At 41.0% G+C, this 23181-nt stretch overlaps 3 protein-coding genes across 11 annotated transcripts; 2 read left to right on the top strand and 1 right to left on the bottom strand.

Annotated features, from left to right (window-relative positions):
- Positions 1–6751: 6751 nt before the first annotated feature.
- Positions 6752–9506, top strand: LOC120572370. Of its 6 annotated transcripts, none has more exons than XM_039821660.1 (7): positions 6752–6879; positions 7006–7353; positions 7512–7553; positions 7825–7860; positions 7950–8057; positions 8223–8257; positions 9260–9506. In XM_039821660.1, the coding sequence occupies exons 1-7, from the start codon at positions 6837–6839 to the stop codon at positions 9377–9379; spliced, it is 732 nt and encodes a 243-aa protein (XP_039677594.1). In that variant the 5' UTR covers positions 6752–6836; the 3' UTR covers positions 9380–9506. The 6 variants fall into 6 exon arrangements, with proteins under 6 accessions (XP_039677594.1, XP_039677592.1, XP_039677597.1 ...); XM_039821658.1 differs by having other exon boundaries at positions 7947–8057; XM_039821663.1 differs by lacking the exon at positions 7512–7553.
- A 3157-nt stretch (positions 9507–12663) lies between these two features.
- On the top strand, positions 12664–14848 carry LOC120572372. Of its 3 annotated transcripts, none has more exons than XM_039821667.1 (7): positions 12664–12825; positions 12952–13299; positions 13458–13499; positions 13765–13806; positions 13896–14003; positions 14118–14152; positions 14260–14848. In XM_039821667.1, exons 1-7 carry the CDS (start codon positions 12783–12785, stop codon positions 14362–14364), a joined length of 723 nt encoding a protein of 240 aa, XP_039677601.1. In that variant the 5' UTR covers positions 12664–12782; the 3' UTR covers positions 14365–14848. The 3 variants fall into 3 exon arrangements, with proteins under 3 accessions (XP_039677601.1, XP_039677600.1, XP_039677602.1); XM_039821666.1 differs by having other exon boundaries at positions 13893–14003; XM_039821668.1 differs by lacking the exons at positions 13458–13499; positions 13765–13806 and having other exon boundaries at positions 12665–12825.
- A 2830-nt stretch (positions 14849–17678) lies between these two features.
- On the bottom strand, positions 17679–22642 carry LOC120572388. Of its 2 annotated transcripts, XM_039821686.1 has the most exons (6): positions 22589–22642; positions 18745–18951; positions 18238–18582; positions 18027–18137; positions 17914–17948; positions 17679–17802 (listed from the first exon to the last, which is right to left on the bottom strand). In XM_039821686.1, the coding sequence occupies exons 2-6, from the start codon at positions 18782–18784 to the stop codon at positions 17680–17682; spliced, it is 654 nt and encodes a 217-aa protein (XP_039677620.1). In that variant the 5' UTR covers positions 18785–18951; positions 22589–22642; the 3' UTR covers position 17679. The 2 variants fall into 2 exon arrangements, with proteins under 2 accessions (XP_039677620.1, XP_039677621.1); XM_039821687.1 differs by lacking the exon at positions 22589–22642 and having other exon boundaries at positions 18745–18956.
- Between the last annotated feature and the right edge of the window lie 539 nt (positions 22643–23181).

Genomic DNA, 23181 nt, shown 5'->3' with positions numbered 1-23181 from the left:
CATTGTGCGTGCCTGGGATTGAGGACCGGTGCGGTGCGCAATATTCACACATGGCTGCGGCCCAAGTTTGTCCGCACCAAACATTTCCCTCAGAAAGTTGTTCATGAAGGCAGTCGGTTGTCTTCCTTCTGCTCCACTAGGGATCCCGATGATGCGAACATTACATTTACGGTTGTGGTCTTCGATTTGTTGGATCTTTTCTCTCAATGAGATGTTTTCTACATGTAGATTGGCATATTTCTTCTCCATTTCAGTCAGCCGATGATCATTATCTGTAACTGCTTCCTCTTTCTCTCCTCTCGCAGTTTGGAGGATGTGTCCTTTATGATTTCTTGTAAAGAGTCTAGTGATTGCTTTATCGGCTGCATTTTTAAATCAAATGCCAAACCAATCTCCGCTCGAATAACATCTCTTATAATCACGCTGAGCTCTGTGCGATCCTTGACTGAATGCATGGCAGAATTGCTCCTCAAATTATGGTCTTTCCCCGACATTAAGTGTTTCAATTGCAAAAAGTTTCAAAACTTGCAATTCAGGACATTGTGTAGTCGTGATTAAAGGAATGGTCAAAAATACTAACTTTTTATCAGAGGACGGAGCAACCGAGACGTGTTCACGTCATGCTGCTGGAACAGGAAGTCTGTGTTCTATTTTTTATTTAATTACTTCTCTAAGAGTTAAGTAATGATGAATGATGATTGTCAGTGACCTGATTGGACGTTTTGTCTCTTTCATTCAGCTGCCAATGAAGAACAGAATCCACAACAGCCTGAGGTGAATCAACTATTATCATTTACTTTTATTTGTTTCATCATTTAAAATTATGTCAAGCAGGGGTGATTATAGGATCAGACCTTTAGGGGGCTCAGCCCCTAATGTGACATGGATACAGTGCCTTGCAAGTGTCATTACTGCTAAATCAGTAATTTCATTATCTGATAATCTTTGAGCTAGCTACTGAACAACAACGTCAGCAAAAATGTTTTGACACTATTAACACTGTGATGGAACTAAACCTGACACTTTATAAGTCACCGTAATAATGACCAATTTGACACAATCTTCTAACATAATCGGTTGCACGTTTGCCGAGCCAGGATAAGTAGGTGAAGCTATGTCAAGCCAGGAGTAGATAGCTGGGATAAGTGCACGTTCACGGCTTTCTTAAATAGACCACGGTATCGATCACAGATTTACTGATGCAGAAATGGAAAAGACGAGTGAGGCATATGTTTCACCCGCTGAGCAGCAGCTTCTAATGGAAATTTACGATGAGGTGAAACATATAATATGCAAAAAGGGAAATACGGCTGTTATCAAACGGAAAAAAAGCCTGACAGACAATAGCGGACCGACTGAATATGTATGGATTTAAAAAAATCTTAGTCACTCCACGTTTTAATTGCTTTAATATGCTTGTTTTATGTGTTGTTTTTATTGCTGTATCTGTTTTTATGTGCTAAATGTGCTGGTTTTAGTGTAACGTGTCTTTGAATAGCCTGTAAAGCACTATATAAATAAAATGTATTATTATTTAACCTACTTTGCCTTAAAAGTGAGCAGAGGGAATTCTTGTTCCTCGGGAAATTGACCCTAAGGACTAGGCTTAATTTCAAACCCTTATTCATAATGCGAGAATAGTTTTACAACCATATGCACAAATCTCTATAAGCTATGTCTAATTCTAAATATCTTTCTACAATTAATGTTCATACAGAACAAGCATGACTGGACAAAAACTAAAAAAGAAGTGACTTCAATACACACTGTAAGCATATCTGTAAAACAATGTAGCCTGTTATTATTCATGTTTTTTTTTCTCACTCCCAAGCTCGAAGATGACAAGTGACAGCTCCAAAATAAAATGATTAAGAAGCTTTGTGGCATTCCAACACATTCTCACTCCCATTTGGTAAAAAAAGGACGTTTGATCAGGTGCCATTGTCGTCGTTAAAGTCCCCTTTTAGAGTCCGCTGCACGGTGTGGGAGGATCCCCCTGCCTCCCCCCGCCTCCCCGCGTTGCACGGGCGGGGGCACATTTCACGGGGACAGCAGCGTATGGTCCACTTCCTCCGTATCGTCCCACTTTATCTCCAGGTGCCAGTGCAACCATTTCTTACCATCTCAACAACTGCAATAGTAGGATTTAAATCAAACTCGTGACAGCAATAATGACAAGTAATGCATGTTAATAAAATGAAGCAGAACACATTCAGAAGACAACGAAATAACTGTTAAACACGTTTATTTCGGATCAGAGCAGCAGCTGATTTAACACATAAGACTCCAGGACTAATCTTAGCCTGCCTGTTAATCTCCATGGTTACTTGGCTGGGTTTAATTCAACCTGCTTTTGTGCAACCAAATCAAAGCTATATTCATCCAGGATAACCTGAATATCCCAGCTTAATCCCTTATCTTGGTTTTGTGCAACAGGCCCCAGCTCTCCCTCTGACAGATCAGATAGAGACTCAGCCAAAGGTGAGAGTCTGGTACAACCTCCTCTGATTGGCAAAAACAACGTTTCTGTTAACCCTTTCCTTGACTGGGTTATAGGTGCATAGCATTGGCGATAGACACACAGGATATTAAACCTGTTTCAAGCCCTTTGAACCTGTAATTGTTTGTCCTCTGTCTCTAACCGATCAGTTCGCAAACTCTCATTTGAAGAACCCAAATTGATAAAAAATGATTATTATAATTTTTAGGGGGGCTGAGATGAAATGAGCCTCCCTAAAAAGGGTCTAAAATCAACCATGATGTCAAGTCATTATTTTGTTGAAGATAAGTGAGTGTGAATATTCTCTTTGACAGAACCGGGCCTCTGAAGAGCTGAACTACGCAGCTGTGGCTTTCCGTCCAAAAACAAGAAAAACTAGAGAAGTGGAGCCCAATGTTGTGTATGCTTCTACTAGATAGACTCAGGAAGCAATGAGAAAAGCTGTTTAGAGTAAAACTGATGCTTTATCATATTAATCATTAGATATTGTTATTGCTGACTTAATAGCTGTGTGTCTATACTAGTTTTGAGGAATAACAAAACAGAGATACATCAGCAATCCACTTTGACAGTTGACTTTTTAACTATTTTTCTCTCTTACATGCTATATCTAACAACGGACAGAAAGACCATTCATTACATGCTTTTCTTGTACACACACAATGGAAGACACACCAACAAAATCAGGCTAAAGACTCAAAGCCAAACTATCCAATGTAAGTTTTTCTCTGCCTGCAAACTGCATAGGCCTACTGTACCTGTCCTAACACTCTTCATTAACAAGATTTAGCAAACATGATCTTTTTCTAAGTGCTTTTCACTCATGTCTCTCATCTCTCTATATCTCTCTGTATTTTAAAAAGATTGGTATAGTTGTTTTTTTTAAATAAATATGTCTTGACACCCACATGCCCGTTGTTGCAGTTTGAACTGTGGTCACAAACGGGGAGTTATCTGTCTCTGTATCTTTACACTTGGGACAGACTTGAACGCTGCTGCTTTATCTTCACATGAGCATCTATCAAACTTGTGAAAAGAGGCCTGAAGCAGTGTGACACTCTCACATCCTCATATGAAAGATTTCACGTGTTTAAGACATGACTACTTAGTCCTCTCAATGCAGCTGCCTGCATGTTACTTAAAAAATGTCAATTACAGAGTATTTTCAAAGTGTGGTATTAGTACTTTTACTGAAGTAAAGTATCTGCATACTTCTTCCCTTCACCTGCTCGTTGTCATTTAGAAAAAGAATCCCATTACTGCAGTAACTCGACCACAGAGAGAATGTAGTTACATTGTTCTGACATTAACTGTGGGGGAGAGACCCAGCATCATTTAAATATGGAGATGAAGGCGTACATTTTCAGACGGCCTCTCCTGGAAGGCAGATTAGTGTTGCACTTGGTTGTTCACACAACAAGTGGCAGAAATAGTTGCTGGGGTTAGAGAGAGAAGTTCAAACCAGGCTAACTTTCTCACCTCCACACAGCTGACCAGTCACTGCATGAAGTGGGTGTGAATGGAAACACACATCTTCACACTCACGCACTATAAAGCATCTTAGGGGGGAAACGGCTATTTCATATACTTTTATTTTATGAAAAAACATTTCTTAATTCAGCTGTCATGGATACCAGCAGCTTGTGCACAACAAACATGAGCAGCGTCTGTGTGATTAATCCTTTAAGTCTGCAAATGGATAACTTATAGAAAAAAGGTAGTTCCTCACTTACAGAAAGAGGAAATGTTAAACTTCAGATGCAGACACATTATTAAAGTGGCTGTGATAAAACATGCATCATATTTAATAATATGGAAATAGGACACTTGGGTTCAACAAGCAGCCAGAGCACACATTGTAGCAGATGACAACACTATAGGTACATCCCATGTCCCTTATTTGATAGCTCCTCGGTCCTCGGCTGAACCAGAAGTTGTTCTGTCCCTCCTCGGTGAATTCCGTCTCATGGCTCTTATTTCTGCCCCGAGGACGGAGGAGGGATCATCGAGGAGGGATCATCGAGGAGCTATAACTGAGGAAACACCAGAGCATCCTTCCAGGAAGCCGTGCAGCTGAAGGAGTTGCTGACTCCACCCAGCTGATGAATTCATGTGAAAAAGGAAGAGGAAAAGACGTCTCGTCTCTAAAGCACATCTCCTCGTTGCCTCTCTCCTCTCATGATATACTTGCATCTCTCCTGTGTCTCCTCGGTGGGAGGGACTAAGACGTGAGGAAGGGAGGCAAGAGGAGGAGTCGGTAGTCTCGCATTGATAGACCTTCCTCCACAGCGCTGCGGAGGAGGGTCTGGCTACTCCACAAAGCATTCGGGGATGGGAGAAGAACGTGCTCTGGTTTATTGGCATTTCTTTAAACCTATCACGTCTTGGGCGGTGCTGAGTTCCAGGAAAGCCACGGTGCCTCTGCAAAATAGTCTCGGGAAGGAACTTGTTTTGGTGGAACGTGTACGTTCAAAAGTTATTTTAGTTGTGCAACAGAAAACTCAGATTGGACAGATAGTCTAGCTAGCTGTCTGGATTTACCCTGCAGAGATCTGAGGAGCAGTTAACCATAGTCCTCAGAAATCCACCAGAGTTTAGAACGCCAACAAAAACAAAATGGAAGGTACCAGACATCCGGCTGAAAAGAGTGAAATCCGGCGGAATTTCCATCAACAACGAAGCAATCCCGGAAGTGGAACGTCGTGGATATAGACTAAGGAGTTGGGGAATGTGATTTAAGGGACATGAGATGCAGCTCTAGTCCAGCACACCGGGCAGCATGGTGGGTATTGTGGGTCGGGGCCCGCCCACTGAATCACCTGTGCCTGCTCTGGAAGGACCTCCATCTCCGGAGTCGGACCAGCTAAATAAAATAGATATCAGAAGGTGCTTAGCCTGGACCTCTGCGCACACACGGACAGGCACACGCAAAAACACCACACAACACACACACACACACACACACACACACACAGTTCCAGATGTTTCCTGAGTCTATCTAGTGGCAGCATACACAACATGTGGCTCCAGCTCTCTCTCTGATGCAGGCCTGCGGCTTCTTTTGGGTTTCACCTGGAAACTTAGAGCTGCGTAGTACACACACACACATTGTGGGTCGTAGGTGGTAGTGACAAACTCGACTACTCACATGTTTCAAGTACAGTGTAGGTCTGGTTAGCTCACCTCTGCTGCTCATTTACCCACCGGCTTCACCAACAATAGCTGCCACCTTCCCTGAGGCAGCAATTCTTTGTTGGGGGGGGGGCTATTTGGTCTTTAATTGACAGGACAGATGAAGCCAGTAAAGGAGGTAGAGAGAGGAGGATGACATGCAGCAAAGGGACGCTGGTCGGACTTGAAGCTGGGCCGCTGCGGTAAGGACTGAGCCTTAGTACATGGGCCGCACGTTCTACCATTTCTGGGGCGTGTTCTTCCCGTCGCACTGCCAGCTTTGTTCGTATCGAGGTATCCCAGCATGCTTTGTGCACAGACAATGAATGAGTGTGATGTCTGTCGCCAGTCAGGTCTCGTACAGTGGGCATGCTCCGTTAGAGACTTTTCAGACCCTTTTTAGTGACTTCTTGCTCAGAGTAAACTCAGTCAGTGGTTCTTCTGGCAGCAGCACAGCATCTCTCCCTCCCTCTCCATACAAAACATCCAAATAGAGCTTGTTGATCAGCTCCATTCAGGCTGGGAATCTAACGTCAGCCCAGGCCTATCTCCACATTCATATTGATAAAATACCACATATACTGTCCTGTTGGGAAAAAAAGAGAAAATCAGTTTAGCTTATGCCAGTAACCTATATTTTAGTTTCATTACTACACACAAAAAGGACTTCAAACATCAGCCACAATAGTAAAAACCGGCCTTTAGTTTAAAGAGTCAGTTGCACTTCCATAATTAATGCTACAGATACAAATATTCATATATATATATGATAGTGTATACTTTTAGAGTGGTATTTCCTGACTGGACTTGTGTTGATCATCATAAAGCTCTGTTAGCTCGGAAGGGTAGTATGACATGCTGTGGTTGACCCTGCTACCATTTCTTTTTTAGTTCTTTAGCTGCACTTAACCTCCAGGGCTTTTCTCTCTTTTAATGCTCTCTCTCTCTCAGCTCCAGCTTTTCACTTTCTCTCCACCTCAACTTTTTCTCTTTCTCTCTTTCGCCTGCGCTGTCCATTCTGTTTCCACCCTGCTAGGCTACGCGCATCACCAACTTTAACTTGAACAACTAGATAAGCAAGAACAAAAGACTCCACCTCTGAAGTTGAGAGCAGCCTTCCTGGAGCACAGTTAGACATCACAGAGCTGTGATCATACGCACCACGATGAAACGGAGCCTGATAACAGCTTTAATTCTCTGCAGCATCAGTAAGTACTGACAAGACTTTTCTCTCAACTTGATAACTTCCAGCATTAAAACTTATTTGCTCATTATTATATGTATTAAGAGGTATTGTTTACCTTCCTATAACAAGTCTCTGCTGTTTGTTTCAGGCTGGATCTCTGTCTCAGGTTCTGAGTCTCACACTGAGACTGTGGAGGGTCGGCCGGGTGGAGAAGTCACACTCACATGCTCTAACCCGTCCAACCGAGACGCTCTAACACTCTGGTTGAGAGTGGTCAACAGAACCAAGGCCAGCTGGATCTCCACGATGACCAGGTCTACAGGAAAACCTTTATACAGAGATGGAATTAAAAATGGAAGATTCAACATGAGTACCAACATCTCCACTCTCTTTCTCCAAATCAAACATGTGGATGTATCTGACTCTGGACTGTATTTATGTGGATTTTACATTGAAGGACGTTATAATTTCAGCGCGATACACTTCAATGTTAAAGGTAAGATTATAAAAATCCAGTGTTCTGTTTTTTTCTTTTTATATATGCTAATATCATAATTGGCAAAAAAGGAACACATTTCATCATTTTAAAACAAGCGAGTGATACAATTTTTCAAGGTAAAATCAGACATGAACTTATCTTGATTTTGTTTAAAGACAGTGATGATTCTCATGATGACGCTGACAGGAAGTCTGAAAGTAAGATTCTCTTTCACATTTCTTTAGTTGAGCAGAGTGACTGCTAGTCCTTTTAAGATAAAAACAATGTGTCTATCCTAACTTTGGTTAATGTTCTCACAGTTCTCAAGCCCGTAAATGAAAAACCGTCATAAACATCTTTCTATATTTGCTAATTTATGAATTGCCCAAAAAGAACACATGTGACTATTTGTAAAGATTCCAAATAAGAGAGTGATACAATTTTTCAAAGTAAAATCAAAAGTAAATGTATCTTTCATTTTGTTAAAAGGCAGCGATGAATCTCATGAGGACAGGAAGTGTGAAAGTAAGATTCAACATAAAAGATTGAATGTTCTCACAGTTCCTGAGCCAGTAAATGAAAACAGAGTAATTCTATTCTCTTTCTTTCAGCAGAGTCTGATGGAACAGCAAAGCTGATGAGTTTGATCCTGGGAGCTCTGACTGTTCTCCTCTTAATGGTCATCATTGGTCTGGTTGTTAAAAACAGGAAACTTCAGAAAGGTACTTCCTGAAAGCTACTTTTTCTATTTTGTGTTCTATTTAGATTTGTTTGCGATATGTTGAAAGAATAAAATATTTCACGTTTGCCCAATCAGAATAAGAGTAAAGTAACGATGAATAATGATTGTCAGTGACCTGATTGGATGTTTTGTCTCTTTCATTCAGCTGCCAATGAAGAACAGAATCCACAACAGCCTGAGGTGAATAAACTTTGATCATTTCCTAATATATGTTTTAAAGTGATGGTTCGGAGTAATTCACCCTATGGTCCTTTGCACCATGACCTCGAGCCAAACACCCCCCCAGAAGCTTTTTTCACCTGGGTCTAACATTGGGAGAGTTAGCGTAGAGTAGCGTTAGCCGCTGAATAGCTTAGCGCAGAGGCTAATGGATCCGAAGTGTCTCTTAACATTACCCCACTAATAATGCCCGAAATGATACCAAAGGTCTACACTAGTATATATAGGTTATGCACTCATAAAACGATGGATTGTAAAGTTTGTAAGTACACCAGAAGGTTATGTAAATAACACTTGCCTGCTGGCTTCTGCTCTCTGCTGTTGCTGCTGTGAGACGAGTGCTTAGGGACATCTACAAATTACAACACCGAAAAGAGATGCAACAAAAATATTTTTTAATTTAACTTATTTTTTAAAGTAAGTGCTGTAGTATAACTAGCAGGAGACAAATAATAATTGAGGTAAGTTTGGAGACATTACCTTATTTAATCATTAAATTAATAAATATTTTTGTTGCATCTCTTTTCGGTGTTGTAATTTGTAGATGTCCCTAAGCACTCTTACTGCCCGGTAGTAACAGCAGCAGCAGCAGCAGCAGCAGAGAGCAGAAGCCAGCAGGCAAGTGTTATTTACATAAACTTCTGGTGTACGCACAAATTTTACAATCCATGGTTTTATGAGTGCATAACCTATTTGTACTACTGTAGACGTTTGGTATCATTTCGGGTGCAATTAGTGGGGTAATGTTAAGAGACATTGCCGATCGATTAACCTCTGCGCTAAATTCAGCTGATAACGCTACGCTGCTAACGCCTCCCAATGTTCGACCCAGGAATTAACATGAGAGTTTGAGATCATGGTGCAAAGGACCCTAGGGTGAAATTACTCCGAACCATCACTTTAAAGGTAGCAGAGGCATGATTTAGTTGTTCTTACTAACTCAGCTGTTCTGACTCTTTCCAGAATCTGGACTCTGACCTGAAAGATGCAGCACTGAGTTTGTATGCAGCAACAATAAGGAAGAGGAGGCCTGCATCAGAGAGAGAAGTGGAGACTCATGCTGTTTATGCTGTCTGCAGATAGACTCAGAGTGGAACTGATGCTTTATCATATTCATCTCCTGCTGTCTTCTTTTGTGGGTGAATGGAGAGGAGTTCACCTTTTCTTTTAAAAAAAAGAGTAAAATAAAACCACTAAGCTTTTAATCTCATCTCCCTCTCTCTGTATTTTATAAAGATTGGTATAGTTTTTATATGTCTAACACCCACATGCCCATTGTTGCAGTTTGAACTGTGGTCACAAACAGTATCAGGGAGTTATCTGTCTCTGTATCTTTACACTTGGGACAGACTTGAACGCTGCTGCTTTATCTTCACATGAGCATCTATCAAACTTGTGAAAAGAGGCCTGAAGCAGTGTGACACTCTCACATCCTCATATGAAAACATTCACGTGTTTAAGACATGACCGATCACAGCAAAGCTCCAGCGGGGGCAGCCGCCATCATCTCCTCTGTGATCTCTACTCAGTCCTCTCAATGCAGCTGCCTGCATGTTAACTTGCACTATGTCAGTTACTCAAGTCCTGTACTTAAGTACAAATTTGAGGTACTTGTACTTTACTTGAGTCTTATCTTTTCATGTCATGTTAATTCATGAATTAAACCAAATACAATGTATTATTATAAATGAAACTATCCAACAATATAACGGCCTACAAGTAAATCTAAAATGATCAGACCATTCAACACACAACTGTTTGGATTGTTTCCAGTTTCTAAAATGTGAGAATCTTTCAACATGGAGTACATTTACTTTTAATACTTTAAGTACATTTTCCTGATAATATTTACATAATTTTCCTTAAGTAACATTTTCAATGCAGGACTTTTACTTGTAACAGAGTATTTTCATAGTGTGGTATTAGTACTTTTACTGAAGTAAAGGATCTGCATACTTCTTCCCTTCACCTGCTTGTTGTCATTTAGAAAAAGAATCCCATTACTGCAGTAACTCGACCAAAGAGAGAATGTAGTTACATTGTTCTGACATTAACTGTGGGGGAGAGACCCAGCATCATTTAAATATGGAGATGAAGGCGTACATTTTCAGACGGCCTCTCCTGGAAGGCAGATTAGTGTTGCACTTGGTTGTTCACACAACAAGTGGCAGAAATAGTTGCTGGGGTTAGAGAGAGAAGTTCAAACCAGGCTAACTTTCTCACCTCCACACAGCTGACCAGTCACTGCATGAAGTGGGTGTGAATGGAAACTCACATCTTCACACTCGCACACTATAAAGCATCTTATGGGGGAAAACGGCTATTCCATGTACTTTTATTTTATGAAATAAACTCATCGAGGAGCTATAACTGAGGAAACACCAGAGCAGCCTTCCTGGAAGCCGTGCAGCTGAAGGAGTTGCTGACTCCACCCAGCTGATGAATTCATGTGACTCTTCAGAGGAAAGGACGTCTCGTCCCTCTAAAGCACATCTCCTCGTTGCCTCTCTCCTCACATGATATACTTGCATCTCTCCTGTGTCTCCTCGGTGGGAGGGACTAAGACGCGAGGAAGGGAGGCAAGAGGAGGCGTCGGTAGTCTTGCATTGCCAGACCTTCCTTCACAGCGCTGTAGAGGAGGGTCTGGCTACTCTACACAGCATTCCGGGATGGGAGAAGAACGTGCTCTGGTTTTTGGCATTTCTTTAAACCTATCACGTCTTGGGCGGCACTAAGCACCAGGAAAGCCACGGCGCCTCTGCAAAATAGTCTCGGGAAGGAACTTGTTTTGGTGGAACGTGTGGACGTTCAAAAGTTATTTTAGTTGTGCAACAGAAAACTCAGATTGGACAGATAGTCTAGCTAGCTGTCTGGATTTACCCTGCAGAGATCTGAGGAGCAGTTAACCATAGTCCTCAGAAATCCACCAGAGTTTAGAACGCCAACAAAAACAAAATGGAAGGTACCAGACATCCGGCTGAAAAGAGTGAAATCCGGCAGAATTTCCGAGAGCAACGAAGCAATCCCGGAAGTGGAACGTCTTGAAAATAGACTAAGGAGTTGGGGAATGTGATTTAAGGGACATGAGATGCAGCTCTAGTCCAGCACACCGGGCAGCATGGTGGGTATTGTGGGTCGGGGCCCGCCCACTGAATCACCTGTGCCTGCTCTGGAAGGGCCTCCATCTCCGGAGTCGGACCAGCTAAATAAAATAGATACACACACACACACACACACACACACACACACACACACACATTGTGGGTCGTAGGTGGTAGTGACAAACTCGACTACTCACATGTTTCAAGTACAGTGTAGGTCTGGTTAGCTCACCTCTGCTGCTCATTTACCCACCGGCTTCACCAACAATAGCTGCCACCTTCCCTGAGGCAGCAATTCTTTGTTGGGGGGGGGGGCTATTTGGTCTTTAATTGACAGGACAGATGAAGCCAGTAAAGGAGGTAGAGAGAGGAGGATGACATGCAGCAAAGGGACGCTGGTCGGACTTGAAGCTGGGCCGCTGCGGTAAGGACTGAGCCTTAGTACATGGGCCGCACGTTCTACCATTTCTGGGGCGTGTTCTTCCCGTCGCACTGCCAGCTTTGTTCGTATCGAGGTATCCCAGCATGCTTTGTGCACAGACAATGAATGAGTGTGATGTCTGTCGCCAGTCAGGTCTTGTACAGTGGGTATGCTCCGTTAGAGACTTTTCAGACCCTTTTTAGTGACTTCTTGCTCAGAGTAAACTCAGTCAGTGGTTCTTCTGGCAGCAGCACAGCATCTCTCCCTCCCTCTCCATACAAAACATCCAAATAGAGCTTGTTGATCAGCTCCATTCAGGCTGGGAATCTAACGTCAGCCCAGGCCTATCTCCACATTCATATTGATAAAATACCACATATACTGTCCTGTTGGGAAAAAAAGAGAAAATCAGTTTAGCTTATGCCAGTAACCTATATTTTAGTTTCATTACTACACACAAAAAGGACTTCAAACATCAGCCACAATAGTAAAAACCGGCCTTTAGTTTAAAGAGTCAGTTGCACTTCCATAATTAATGCTACAGATACAAATATTCATATATATATATGATAGTGTATACTTTTAGAGTGGTATTTCCTGACTGGACTTGTGTTGATCATCATAAAGCTCTGTTAGCTCAGGAAGGGTAGTATGACATGCTGTGGTCGGCCCTGCTACCATTTCTTTTTTAGTTCTTTAGCTGCACTTAACCTCCAGGGCTTTTCTCTCTTTTAATGCTCTCTCTCTCTCAGCTCCAGCTTTTCACTTTCTCTCCACCTCGACTTTTTCTCTTTCTCTTTTGCCTGCGCTGTCCATTCTGTCTCCGCCCTGCTAGGCTACGCGCATCACCAACTTTAACTTGAACAACTAGATAAGCAAGAACAAAAGACTCCACCTCTGAAGTTGAGAGCAGCCTTCCTGGAGCACAGTTAGACATCACAGAGCTGTGATCATACGCACCACGATGAAACGGAGCCTGATAACAGCTTTAATTCTCTGCAGCATCAGTAAGTACTGACAAGACTTTTCTCTCAACTTGATAACTTCCAGCATTAAAACTTATTTGCTCATTATTATATGTATTAAGAGGTATTGTTTACCTTCCTATAACAAGTCTCTGCTGTTTGTTTCAGGCTGGATCTCTGTCTCAGGTTCTGAGTCTCATACTGAGACTGTGGAGGGTCGGCCGGGTGGAGAAGTCACACTCACATGCTCTAACCCGTCCAACCGAGACACTCCAACACTCTGGTTGAGAGTGGTCAACAGAACCAAGGCCAGCTGGATCTCCACGATGACCAGGTCTACAGGAAAACCTTTATACAGAGATGGAATTAAAAATGGAAGATTCAACATGAGTACCAACATCTCCACTCTCTTTCTCCAAATCAAACATGTGGATGTATCTGACTCTGGACTGTATTTATGTGGATTTTACATTGAAGGACGTTATAATTTCAGCGCGATACACTTCAATGTTAAAGGTAAGATTATAAACATCCAGTGTTCTGTTTTTTTCTTTTTATATATGCTAATATCATAATTGACAAAAAAGGAACACATTTCATCATTTTAAAACAAGCGAGTGATACAATTTTTCAAGGTAAAATCAGACATGAACTTATCTTGATTTTGTTTAAAGACAGTGATGATTCTCATGATGACGCTGACAGGAAGTCTGAAAGTAAGATTCTCTTTCACATTTCTTTAGTTGAGCAGAGTGACTGCTAGTCCTTTTAAGATAAAACAATGTGTCTATCCTAACTTTGGTTAATGTTCTCACAGTTCTCAAGCCCGTAAATGAAAAACCGTCATAAACATCTTTCTGTATTTGCTAATTTATGAATTGCCCCAAAAGAACACATGTGACTATTTGTAAAGATTCCAAATAAGAGAGTGATACAATTTTTCAAATTAAAATGAAAAGTAAATATTTACTTTGTTAAAAGGCAGCGATGAATCTCATGATGACGACGACAGGAAGTCTGAAAGTAAGATTCAACATAAAAGATTGAATGTTCTCACAGTTCCTGAGCCAGTAAATGAAAACAGAGTAATTCTATTCTCTTTCTTTCAGCAGAGTCTGATGGAACAGCAAAGCTGATGAGTTTGATCCTGGGAGCTCTGACTGTTCTCCTCTTAATGGTCATCATTGGTCTGGTTGTTACAATCAGGAAACTTCAGAAAGGTACTTCCTGAAAGCTACTCTTTCTATCTTGTTTTCTATTTTTATTTAATTTCTTAGTAATGATGAATAATGATTGTCAGTGACCTGATTGGATGTTTTGTCTCTTTCATTCAGCTGCCAATGAAGAACAGAATCCACAACAGCCTGAGGTGAATCAACTTTTATCATTTACTTTAATTTGTTTCATCATTTAAAATGATGATGTCAAGTCATTATTTAGTTCAAGATAAGTGAGTGTGAATATTCTCTTTGACAGAACCGGGCCTCTGAAGAGCTGAACTACGCAGCTGTGGCTTTCCGTCCAAAAACAAGAAAAACAAGAGAAGTGGAGCCCAATGTTGTGTATGCTTCTACTAGATAGACTCAGGAAACGACGAGAAAAGCTGTTTAGAGTAAAACTGATGCTTTATCATATTAATCATTAGACATTATTGTTGCTGACTTAATAGCTGTGTGTCTATACTAGTTTTGGGGAATAACAAAACAGAGATACAGCAGCAATCCACTTTGACAGTTGACTTTTTAACTATTTTTCTCTTACATGCTATATCTAACAAAGGACAGAAAGACCATTCATTACATGCTTTTCTTGTACACACACAATGGAAGACACACCAACAAAATCAGGCTAAAGACTCAAAGCCAAACTATCCAATGTAAGTTTTTCTCTGCCTGCAAACTGCATAGGCCTACTGTACCTGTCCTAACACTCTTCATTAACAAGATTTAGCAAACATGATCTTTTTCTAAGTGCTTTTCACTCATGTCTCTCATCTCTCTATATCTCTCTGTATTTTAAAAAGATTGGTATAGAGGGGGGTGGATCTGGCGACTCAAAACGGGAGTTGGAGGTAACGAAAAAAAAAAAAGTAAAGTAAAAGTAGCTTCTCTGACTAAAAAAACCTAAACAACTCTGTGTGTACATCAGGGCAATGTTTACTTTTATTTCAGAACACGCACTGCATCGGTGCGAAATGTGAAAAAAAATACATACACTGCAACAATCATTTTCACAAGCAACAATTATCCATTGGAACATTCTTGATCGGCAGAAACGGTTTTTGTTTGTTTGGGATCCAACTGGCTGGCGTATTTGAAAAAGTTAAGCAAACTTTGTTGTCTTTTTGACATTTTTCTCTTGACTGAAATGAGGCTTATAACAGCAATCTCAAGCAGCACAAGCGCTTGTGTCACTAGAAGTGCAGCGCCGCGCTGTTGAAGTGCCCCCCCCCCCCGTCCCTCTCCCCCCTCCGTCTTACCCTGAAAATTCACCTCAAAACGCATCGAAAATGCAAACACAAGATTGTTGTGGAACTTCAATGGGGAATTAAGACTAACAAGATAGATAACAACATTGAACACTACACAAACATTAGTTTATTTTTTTCATTTAGGCAATTCATTTTTCCTGGTGACACAGGAGGTGCCGGATCCAATAAAAAAGGTTCCGGATCCAACGTCGGAGGTCTGAAATTAAGCCCTGCCTGTCTCTCTTAATTTAACTCTCTTAATTAACAATATTAAGCAAACATGTTCCTTTTCAAAGTGCTTTTCACTCATGTCTCTCATCTCTCTCTCTCTCTTTCTCTTTCTCTTTCTCTTTCTCTTTCTCTTTCTCTTTCTCTTTCTCTCTCTTTGTATTTTAAAATGATTGGTATAGTTGTTTTTTGAAAATAAATATGTCTTGACACCCACATGCCCGTTGTTGCAGTTTGAACTGTGGTCACAAACAGGGAGATATCTGTCTCTATATCGTCTTTATCTTCACATGAGCATCTATCAAACTTGTGAAAAGACGCCTGAAGCAGTGTGACACTCTCACATCCTCATATGAAAGATTTCACGTGTTTAAGACATGACAGACTACTACTCAGTCCTCTCAATGCAGCTGCCTGCCTGTTACTTAAAAAATGTCAATTACTCATTATAAAATAATCCCATGACTGTAGTAACTAAATAGAAAGAGTCTACCTGTCCTAACACTCTTAATTAACAATTATTAGAGCTGCACCTGATTGGAACAAAGGGCAATCAATCAATAAAACAACTAATCAGAGCTAGAGAACAGCCCTGCCTTCTCATTCAGTGGTCTTTTTTCACTGTTTTTGGCTAACACTACTGCATCTTTAAGTCCTAGCCTACAGAAGAACTCAGCAGGAGCAAAGTCTAGCCTAACTAAGTTCCCCCCCATGCACCTTTGATGTATCTAATAGCTAACATTAGAGTAATGTTTGTAAGTAAGATTTTGCAAGGGAAAGTTTTTCAATCCTAGCGACATCCCTGACAACAATGATCACCTCTAAAACTACAATCAGTGCATGACAAGATGTAGCAATGCTGATGTTGCCAACTTCCCACAAAATATAACAGCTGCTGCAATTTGAAGACTTTGCCACCCACAGCCAGTGAATGTTATTCTCTGTATGTGAGCGTTTTTGAGCTCCTCAGCCTTTTACTTTTAAATACACAGTGGTGACTGGTCATATGGGGCAGGTGGGGCACATTAATAATAATTTATTAGCTTCTATGAATATAGCATCTTCCTAAATTGCATATAATTTGTGGTAGGAATTTTTTATTTTTTTTATTTCACATTCTGCCCCTGTCTTCCTGTTTCAGACGGCGTTCTCCCGTGCTTGCGGTAGACTACGGCAGCCTGTATGTGTCAGAGTGGGGCTAGCCCCTCTCACACAATGCAATGTGCATTGTAGGTGGGAAATTATTAATACGCATGCTCAGAGTGTTAGTGTGTTTAATGTAGATCCCACAGATGTGATGGCCAGTGGGACTGACAGCCCGTAGCTCCATGACATCGTAATTTCATATCTCACATATGATTGGCTGTCTGGCGCGGTGCCAACAATCAGCAAGAAGAGCGAAGAGGGGAGATTGTGTTATCGTCACTAGCTAACTTGAAAAATGATCGAAGTGGATTTTACATTCGAGCACAGGTTTGAACCCTCTGGAGGAGAAACTGGAATTAAAACACCTTGGTGCCCACCAGCCTCGGGATATTGGCATCACTCAAACTGCTGGTGATCCGGTTACCTCCAACATCAATCTTTTCAATTTGGCTTTTCGTTAATAAAAAAAATAATCTTAATAATAATAAACAGTTGTTTTAATATTGGTTTTTTTTGCAATCAATATCATACCCATACAGCTGTAGCTTTGACATATTGATTTGTTAAAAGGATTCAGTTTTAACATTGATGCATTTCATGTATTTCACACACCTGTTTCTTATTCTGTCTCCTTGACAATAGACGGCACAGCAGCATTCACTGTTGCATTTTCAAATTTGGTTTCCACAAAGCTTTGAGTTAACAAACCTCAGACCACACTGCGCTGTCTCTTCCTGTCAGACAAGTGATGCATAGCTCTCTCCCTCCATCTAACTCTCAGTATAAGAGACTCTGGACAGTCTCCTCCATTAAACACCAATCATACTCTTTTGTTCTCAGATTAGGATGGAACCCAAACAAAGTAGAATAAGAATTGTAGCAGAGATTGTACTATTTGCCCGTATAAAGAATCTTCATTACAGGATTGTATCTTTTTGTTTTTACAGTGATGGTACTTCCTCCTGTCTGCCACCCGAAAAAACCTCAACAGCAGATTAACTTGATAAAGAATCAGTTTCACTCTGCGCTGCAGTTCCAGATGTTTCCTGAGTCTATCTGGTGGCAGCATACACAACATCTGTCTCCAGCTGGTTCTCTGATTCAGGCCTTCTGCTGCTTCTTGCTTCTGGATGGAAACTGAGCGCTGCATAGTTCAGGGCATCAGAGCCCAGGTTCTGAAAAAATTAATATTTACAGTCAGTTTGTAAGAAAACAAAATCATTAAATGATTAATGACTTGAACCAGAGAATCTTAAATAATCTTTGTGTGGTTAAAATGTGATTACCTCGCTGCGTTGTGGAGTCTGTCCCTCTTTCTGAGCTAAATGACAGAAACAGATCATCTCTAAATTGTTCGAACACAAAGTTTTGCATTCACAACTAACATAAAAACAAGTACCTGTGCAAAGTTTGCTGATTTTGACAACCAGACCAATGACGACTGGAACGAGGAAAAGAATCAGACCAAGGAGGATCACACTGGTCAGGCTCGTTATTCCATCAAACACTTCTACAAGAAAGATCATTAAATGAAACTTGTGGTCCATATTTGACAGTAAAAAGTGCTTATAAGCTTTGTGTTTCTTCACAGTTTAAAAAACTAATCTTACCTTGAACTTTTAGATATGTTGCACTAACAATTACTGAGTAATTATTTGAGTAACATCCACAGAAATACAGTCCAGAGTCAGCTAAATCCACATGGGTGATGTTGAGGAAGAGGGTAGTGGTGTTGGATGTCATGTTAAATTTTCCATTTTGAAATCCATCGTAGAGTGAAGCATTTGAATCAGAGGTCAGCATAGAGGAGATACGGCTGATGTTGGGTCTGCTGTCCAGTCTGAACCAGAACATGTGTGTAATAATGCTGCTGAAGTTGGAGCACATCAGTGTGACTTGTTCAGCAGGCTGGAGCTCCACAGTGTGGAACTCAGAAACACAGACAGAGATCAAACCTGAAACAAACAACATGCTCATTCCTTCACTTCAACTTGGAATTTAACACAATGCACGCACATTCAATCATTGATGAATCAGTGTCTAAGTTTCAGCTCTGGCAGATTGCTGTACTGAAGGAAAACTAGCAATTGTTGTGTTGAGAACCAAAGTGTACTTACTGAAGGTGCAGAGCAAAGCTGTTATCGAGGCGAGCTTCATCTTTGTGTGAACAGTATGTCTGCACCACTTCAACGCCTGGAAGTGAACTGTGCTCCAGTAAGAGAAGTCTCACCGTAAAGAGGGGCGGGCTGATCTTTAGTTTGTCTACCCGGCTGCTCACAGTCACAATAGAAATGCTGTCACCAAAAACCATTGCAAGTTGATAGCTGCAAGGAGAGCAGGACAAAGTTATTATGTTTTACACTTTGGACTTTGGTAATTTTTGAAGAAGGGTTAAAAGTCACACTGTAAGAACTGAACACTGACTTAAAAAAAGGCAACATCAAAAAGAAAAGTCTTCAGCCTTGATTTAAAAGAAGTGAGAGTTTCAGCGTATCTTTCTGATTTCTGGGAGTTTGCTCCAGATATGTGGTGCATACAAACTGAACTCCCCCATGTTTAGTTGTGACTCTGGGGACAGAAAGCACTGTGCAGGCTGGTGGTGGTGTAATGGTGTGGGGGATCCCTTTCGCCTTCAGATTTGCCTTAATTCTTTGTGTCATTGATTCAACAAGGTGCTGGAAGCATTCTTTAGAAATGTTGGGCCATATTGATAGGACAGGGTCAAATATAGTATTAGTATGGTGTTCCTAATAATCCTTTAGGTGAGTGTATAGTATTTTTGTTCTCTTGGAACATTGATGTCTCTGTTGTGTGTGGTTATGATGCAGAGAGCTGAAGGCCGTTAGTCTCGCATTGACCTTCCTCCACAGCGCTGCATAGGAAGGTCTGGCTAGTCCACACAGCATTCTGGCATGGGAGAGAAACGTGCTCTGATTTATTGGTATTTCTTTAAACCAATCACTATCGTCTAGGGTGGTGCTAAGCACCGGACGGAGCAACGTTGCCTCGGCAAAATAGCCTCGGGAAGGAACTTGTTTTGGTGGAACGTGTACGTTTAAAAGTTGTTTTAGTCTGAGTCAGAAAACTCAGATTGGACAGATAGTCTAACTAGCTGTCTGGATTTACCCTGCAGAGATCTGAGGAGCAGTTAAGAATGCCAACACAAAGAAAGCGGAAGGTAACAGAGCGCTCTGGACTGAAAACAGGACTTTCAATCTAGGGAGCAGGGGTTGCATCCTATGGTAAACACAAGAATGTCACCCAGGAAACGTGTGTTTCAATCAAAACCATTTTAGTTTTGGCTCTTATCTAGTCATTTTGGTGCCATTTTGGTGCATGACGCTCACTTTTTAAATTTAACTGTAAAGACCGCTAAACTGTGATTAGCCGGGGGTCGCCTAATTTCGTAGGATATCATATGTGCATACGTTTACGTACGATATGATATGAACCCACAGTGGCATGATGGGAAACAACAGGACAGAAAAAAAATGTGCCAGTGTTCACTACTTCATGTCAGACTTTATTCTCACAGAGATTTGAAGGCTCACGATTTCCCCCTCATCTGTGTTCAGACCACACTCTTGAGCTGAATCCCAGAAATGAGCCTCAAAGAACTACACTTCCCAGAGTGCACCAGCAGCAGCAAACCTGCTGCTTGACACCTGATCAGTCTTTATCACTGATTTGGAGCACCTGTTAAAACATGGAGGTTCTCAGTCATTCAGACAAACAAACTTCAGAGAAAAGATGCTCCAAGTTCACTCGTATGTTCAGTCCAAAGACGCCAATGGTCAGTAAAATGTTTTACTTTATTACATGGTGTTTAAAATGCTGCTTAATGTTTGAGGTATGATTAACTGCTATGTAAATTGGTTAAGGAACACATTGCAGCATTGACTTAATTGATTTGATTTGTGTTTGTCCTAAAATAATTTTTCAGTTTGAGAAAGTAAACAGGATACAAAAGTATAGTACAAAGTTAAAGATGTTATAATTCTGGTAAATGGTGAATCTTTGCTAATGTATTTGGAAGTCCATTAAATTCTTTTCTTTAGTTCATGTAGCAGTCTTAAGTGGTTAATGTTTAATTAAATGTTTAAACTAATTTAAGTTAACTAATATTTAAATGTTTCAACTAATTTAAGTTCATTGATATGTTTTAAATGTTTAGACTAAGTTAAGTTTATTAAATGTTTAATTAAAATGTCTAATATGTTACGGTTTGTTCTGTCTTTCAAGGTTTACAACCTGAATCGCTGAACGGACCAATCAACTGACAAAGCAAAATAAAAGTGATTGAGTCTGAAATCTGAGTTGTCCCTGTGTCCTTTTGGGAGGTGAACAGGAGTAGGACTTGACACACATGGTGCTGTCTCTTCCTGTCAAACCAGTCACACTCACTCCTCACCACCACTGCTGCGCACACATCTTCATTCTGGCTCCATCACACAGATATCATATTCATGAGAGAAGATTAGAGACAGTCTTTGGCTGAGAAGGATAGTGGGACATGGGGGAACAAACAGCAGGTGGGAATACAATTCAATCATCTTTTATGAAAACAGAATCACAACAACTCATAGGTGTAATTAACAATCAAAACTCCCCCCCCCCCAACCATAACTTGATGCAGAAAAGGCACACACTGTAGCAGAAAAAAAATCACCAGAATGCAGAAAATGATGTGTTTGATGTTCAAATTTCAATTTTGCTCTCAACCATCCCAATGTTGAACCCAAAGTTATGATGTATGGGATTTCCCTCTTTCTGGTCTACGTAGCCCTGCCTCTGCTGAATTATTTTTATCCCCAGTGGGGACAAAATGTAACCCCTCCCCCCTCAAAGTGATCATCTACTTCACCAATAGACCATATTAGATACCTTAAAAAAAAAAAAAACTAACTAAGTAAAGCGCTGTAACGTGAACAGTCTATAGAGCGATTAAACAAAACCTGAGCAGCAGTTGCTGTATTTAGCTGCTACAGAGCTCCGGGACGCCGGCTACCAGTTGTTTAGCCTCCAACAGGTGACTAAGCCGGGTAAAGGCACCACCAGATGACGGTCCTTTCAGGGGCCGTGGTAGTTGAGTTAAGCCAGAAAAAGTTAGTGTCATGCGTTGGTGTCAGTTAAGTTTAGGAACCAAAACGACTCGTTAAGTTTAGTAAAAAGATCATGGTTTGGATTAAGACATTCCCAATGAATGAGCAAGAGTTTCCTGGATGAAAGTATTTTGTTTACACCGTGAAGTGAACTCCACTCTCCGGTTTGAAAGCGCTGTGTTTTATGTTGACACCACGTTGGGCTATTTCATTCTGAGATTATTTTATATTGGATATTGAAGTGCATAAAAAGTGTTTTGGTATTACTGGCAGAGTGGCTCTATATCTATGGTATTGGAGGGGGGATTTAAGTCTTGCACGTTTTGTTTTATTGTGCATGATCAAACCCCCCCTCTGCTTTATTGACAAATCTCACCCTGGATGGTGCTATATGGTGTCGTTAACTGCTTCACATCGGACACTAAAGTAGTGCAAACATTAAACATGACTATTCTCCAACCATGTTTTCTTTAGGTCTATGTAGCTACATACTTTTTTTTTATTATTATTTTTGGGGCTTTTTCTGCCTTTATTCGATAGGACAACTAGGTGAGAAAGGGGAGAGAGAGGGAAGACATGCAGTAAATTGTCACAGGTTGGATTCAAACCCTCAACCTCTGCATCTTAGCATGAAACCTCTCAGTATACGTGCGCCTGCTATACCACTGACCCAACCCGGCCACATAGCTGCATACTTTTAAAACATTATTCCTGGCCCTAACAAAAAGTAAAACTACTGTAAAACTAAACCTTACAGAAAAACTGAAACCAGCAAACACACTTGTGAAACTAACAAACTAAAATGAAATCATAAAGCCCAAACTAAATCAAATAAAGACTAATTTAAAACTATTGTTACCTTGGTGATGACCACTGCTGTGTTAAAGTGATGGTTCGGAGTAATTCACCCTAGGGTCCTTTGCACCATGACCTCGAGCCAAACACCCCCCCAGAAGCTTTTTTCACCTGGGTCTAACATTGGGCGAAGCGTGAGTAGCGGCAGTCGGCTGAATAGCTTAGCGGGCTACGTGACTGGACTGTTTATATCTCTTAAATGACCCCATTAATAATGCCCGAAATGATACCAAAGGTCTACACTAGTATATATAGGTTATGCACTCATAAAACGATGGATTGGAAAGTTTGTAAGTACACCAGAAGTTTATGTAAATAACACTTGCCTGCTGGCTTCTGCTCTCTGTTGCTGTGAGTCTAACTGCAGGTAGCAGCAGCAGCAGCAACAGAGAGCAGAAGAGAGCAGGCAAGTGTTCATAAACTTCTGGTGTACTTACAAACTTTCCAATCCATCGTTTTATGAGTGCATAACCTATTTGTACTAGTGTAGACCTTTGGTATCATTTCGGGCATTATTAGTGGGGTCATTTACTTATACAACGCAGGTCCGTAGCCCTTCCGCGCTAGCTATTCAGCGGTTAACGCTACTCTACGCTA

Source organism: Perca fluviatilis, chromosome 14 (genome assembly GCF_010015445.1).
Source record: "Perca fluviatilis chromosome 14, GENO_Pfluv_1.0, whole genome shotgun sequence".
NCBI classification, from domain to species: Eukaryota; Metazoa; Chordata; class Actinopteri; order Perciformes; family Percidae; genus Perca; species Perca fluviatilis.
Note: the sequence above shows the minus strand (reverse complement) of the source record. Positions and strands in the feature narration are given on the sequence as shown.

Coding starts and splice junctions, on each gene's coding strand:
- LOC120572370 (XM_039821658.1), top strand. CDS start 6,837: ATGAAACGGAGCCTGATAACAGCTTTAATTCTCTGCAGCATCA. Junction 7,861..7,946: donor TGAGGACAGGAAGTGTGAAA/GTAAGATTCAAC, acceptor TCTTTCTTTCAG/CAGAGTCTGATGGAACAGCA. Junction 8,258..9,259: donor AGAATCCACAACAGCCTGAG/GTGAATAAACTT, acceptor GACTCTTTCCAG/AATCTGGACTCTGACCTGAA.
- LOC120572372 (XM_039821666.1), top strand. CDS start 12,783: ATGAAACGGAGCCTGATAACAGCTTTAATTCTCTGCAGCATCA. Junction 14,004..14,117: donor AATCAGGAAACTTCAGAAAG/GTACTTCCTGAA, acceptor TCTTTCATTCAG/CTGCCAATGAAGAACAGAAT. Junction 14,153..14,259: donor AGAATCCACAACAGCCTGAG/GTGAATCAACTT, acceptor TCTCTTTGACAG/AACCGGGCCTCTGAAGAGCT.
- LOC120572388 (XM_039821686.1), bottom strand. CDS start 18,784: ATGAAGCTCGCCTCGATAACAGCTTTGCTCTGCACCTTCA. Junction 18,138..18,237: donor AACATATCTAAAAGTTCAAG/GTAAGATTAGTT, acceptor TCTTTCTTGTAG/AAGTGTTTGATGGAATAACG. Junction 17,803..17,913: donor AGACTCCACAACGCAGCGAG/GTAATCACATTT, acceptor TAATTTTTTCAG/AACCTGGGCTCTGATGCCCT.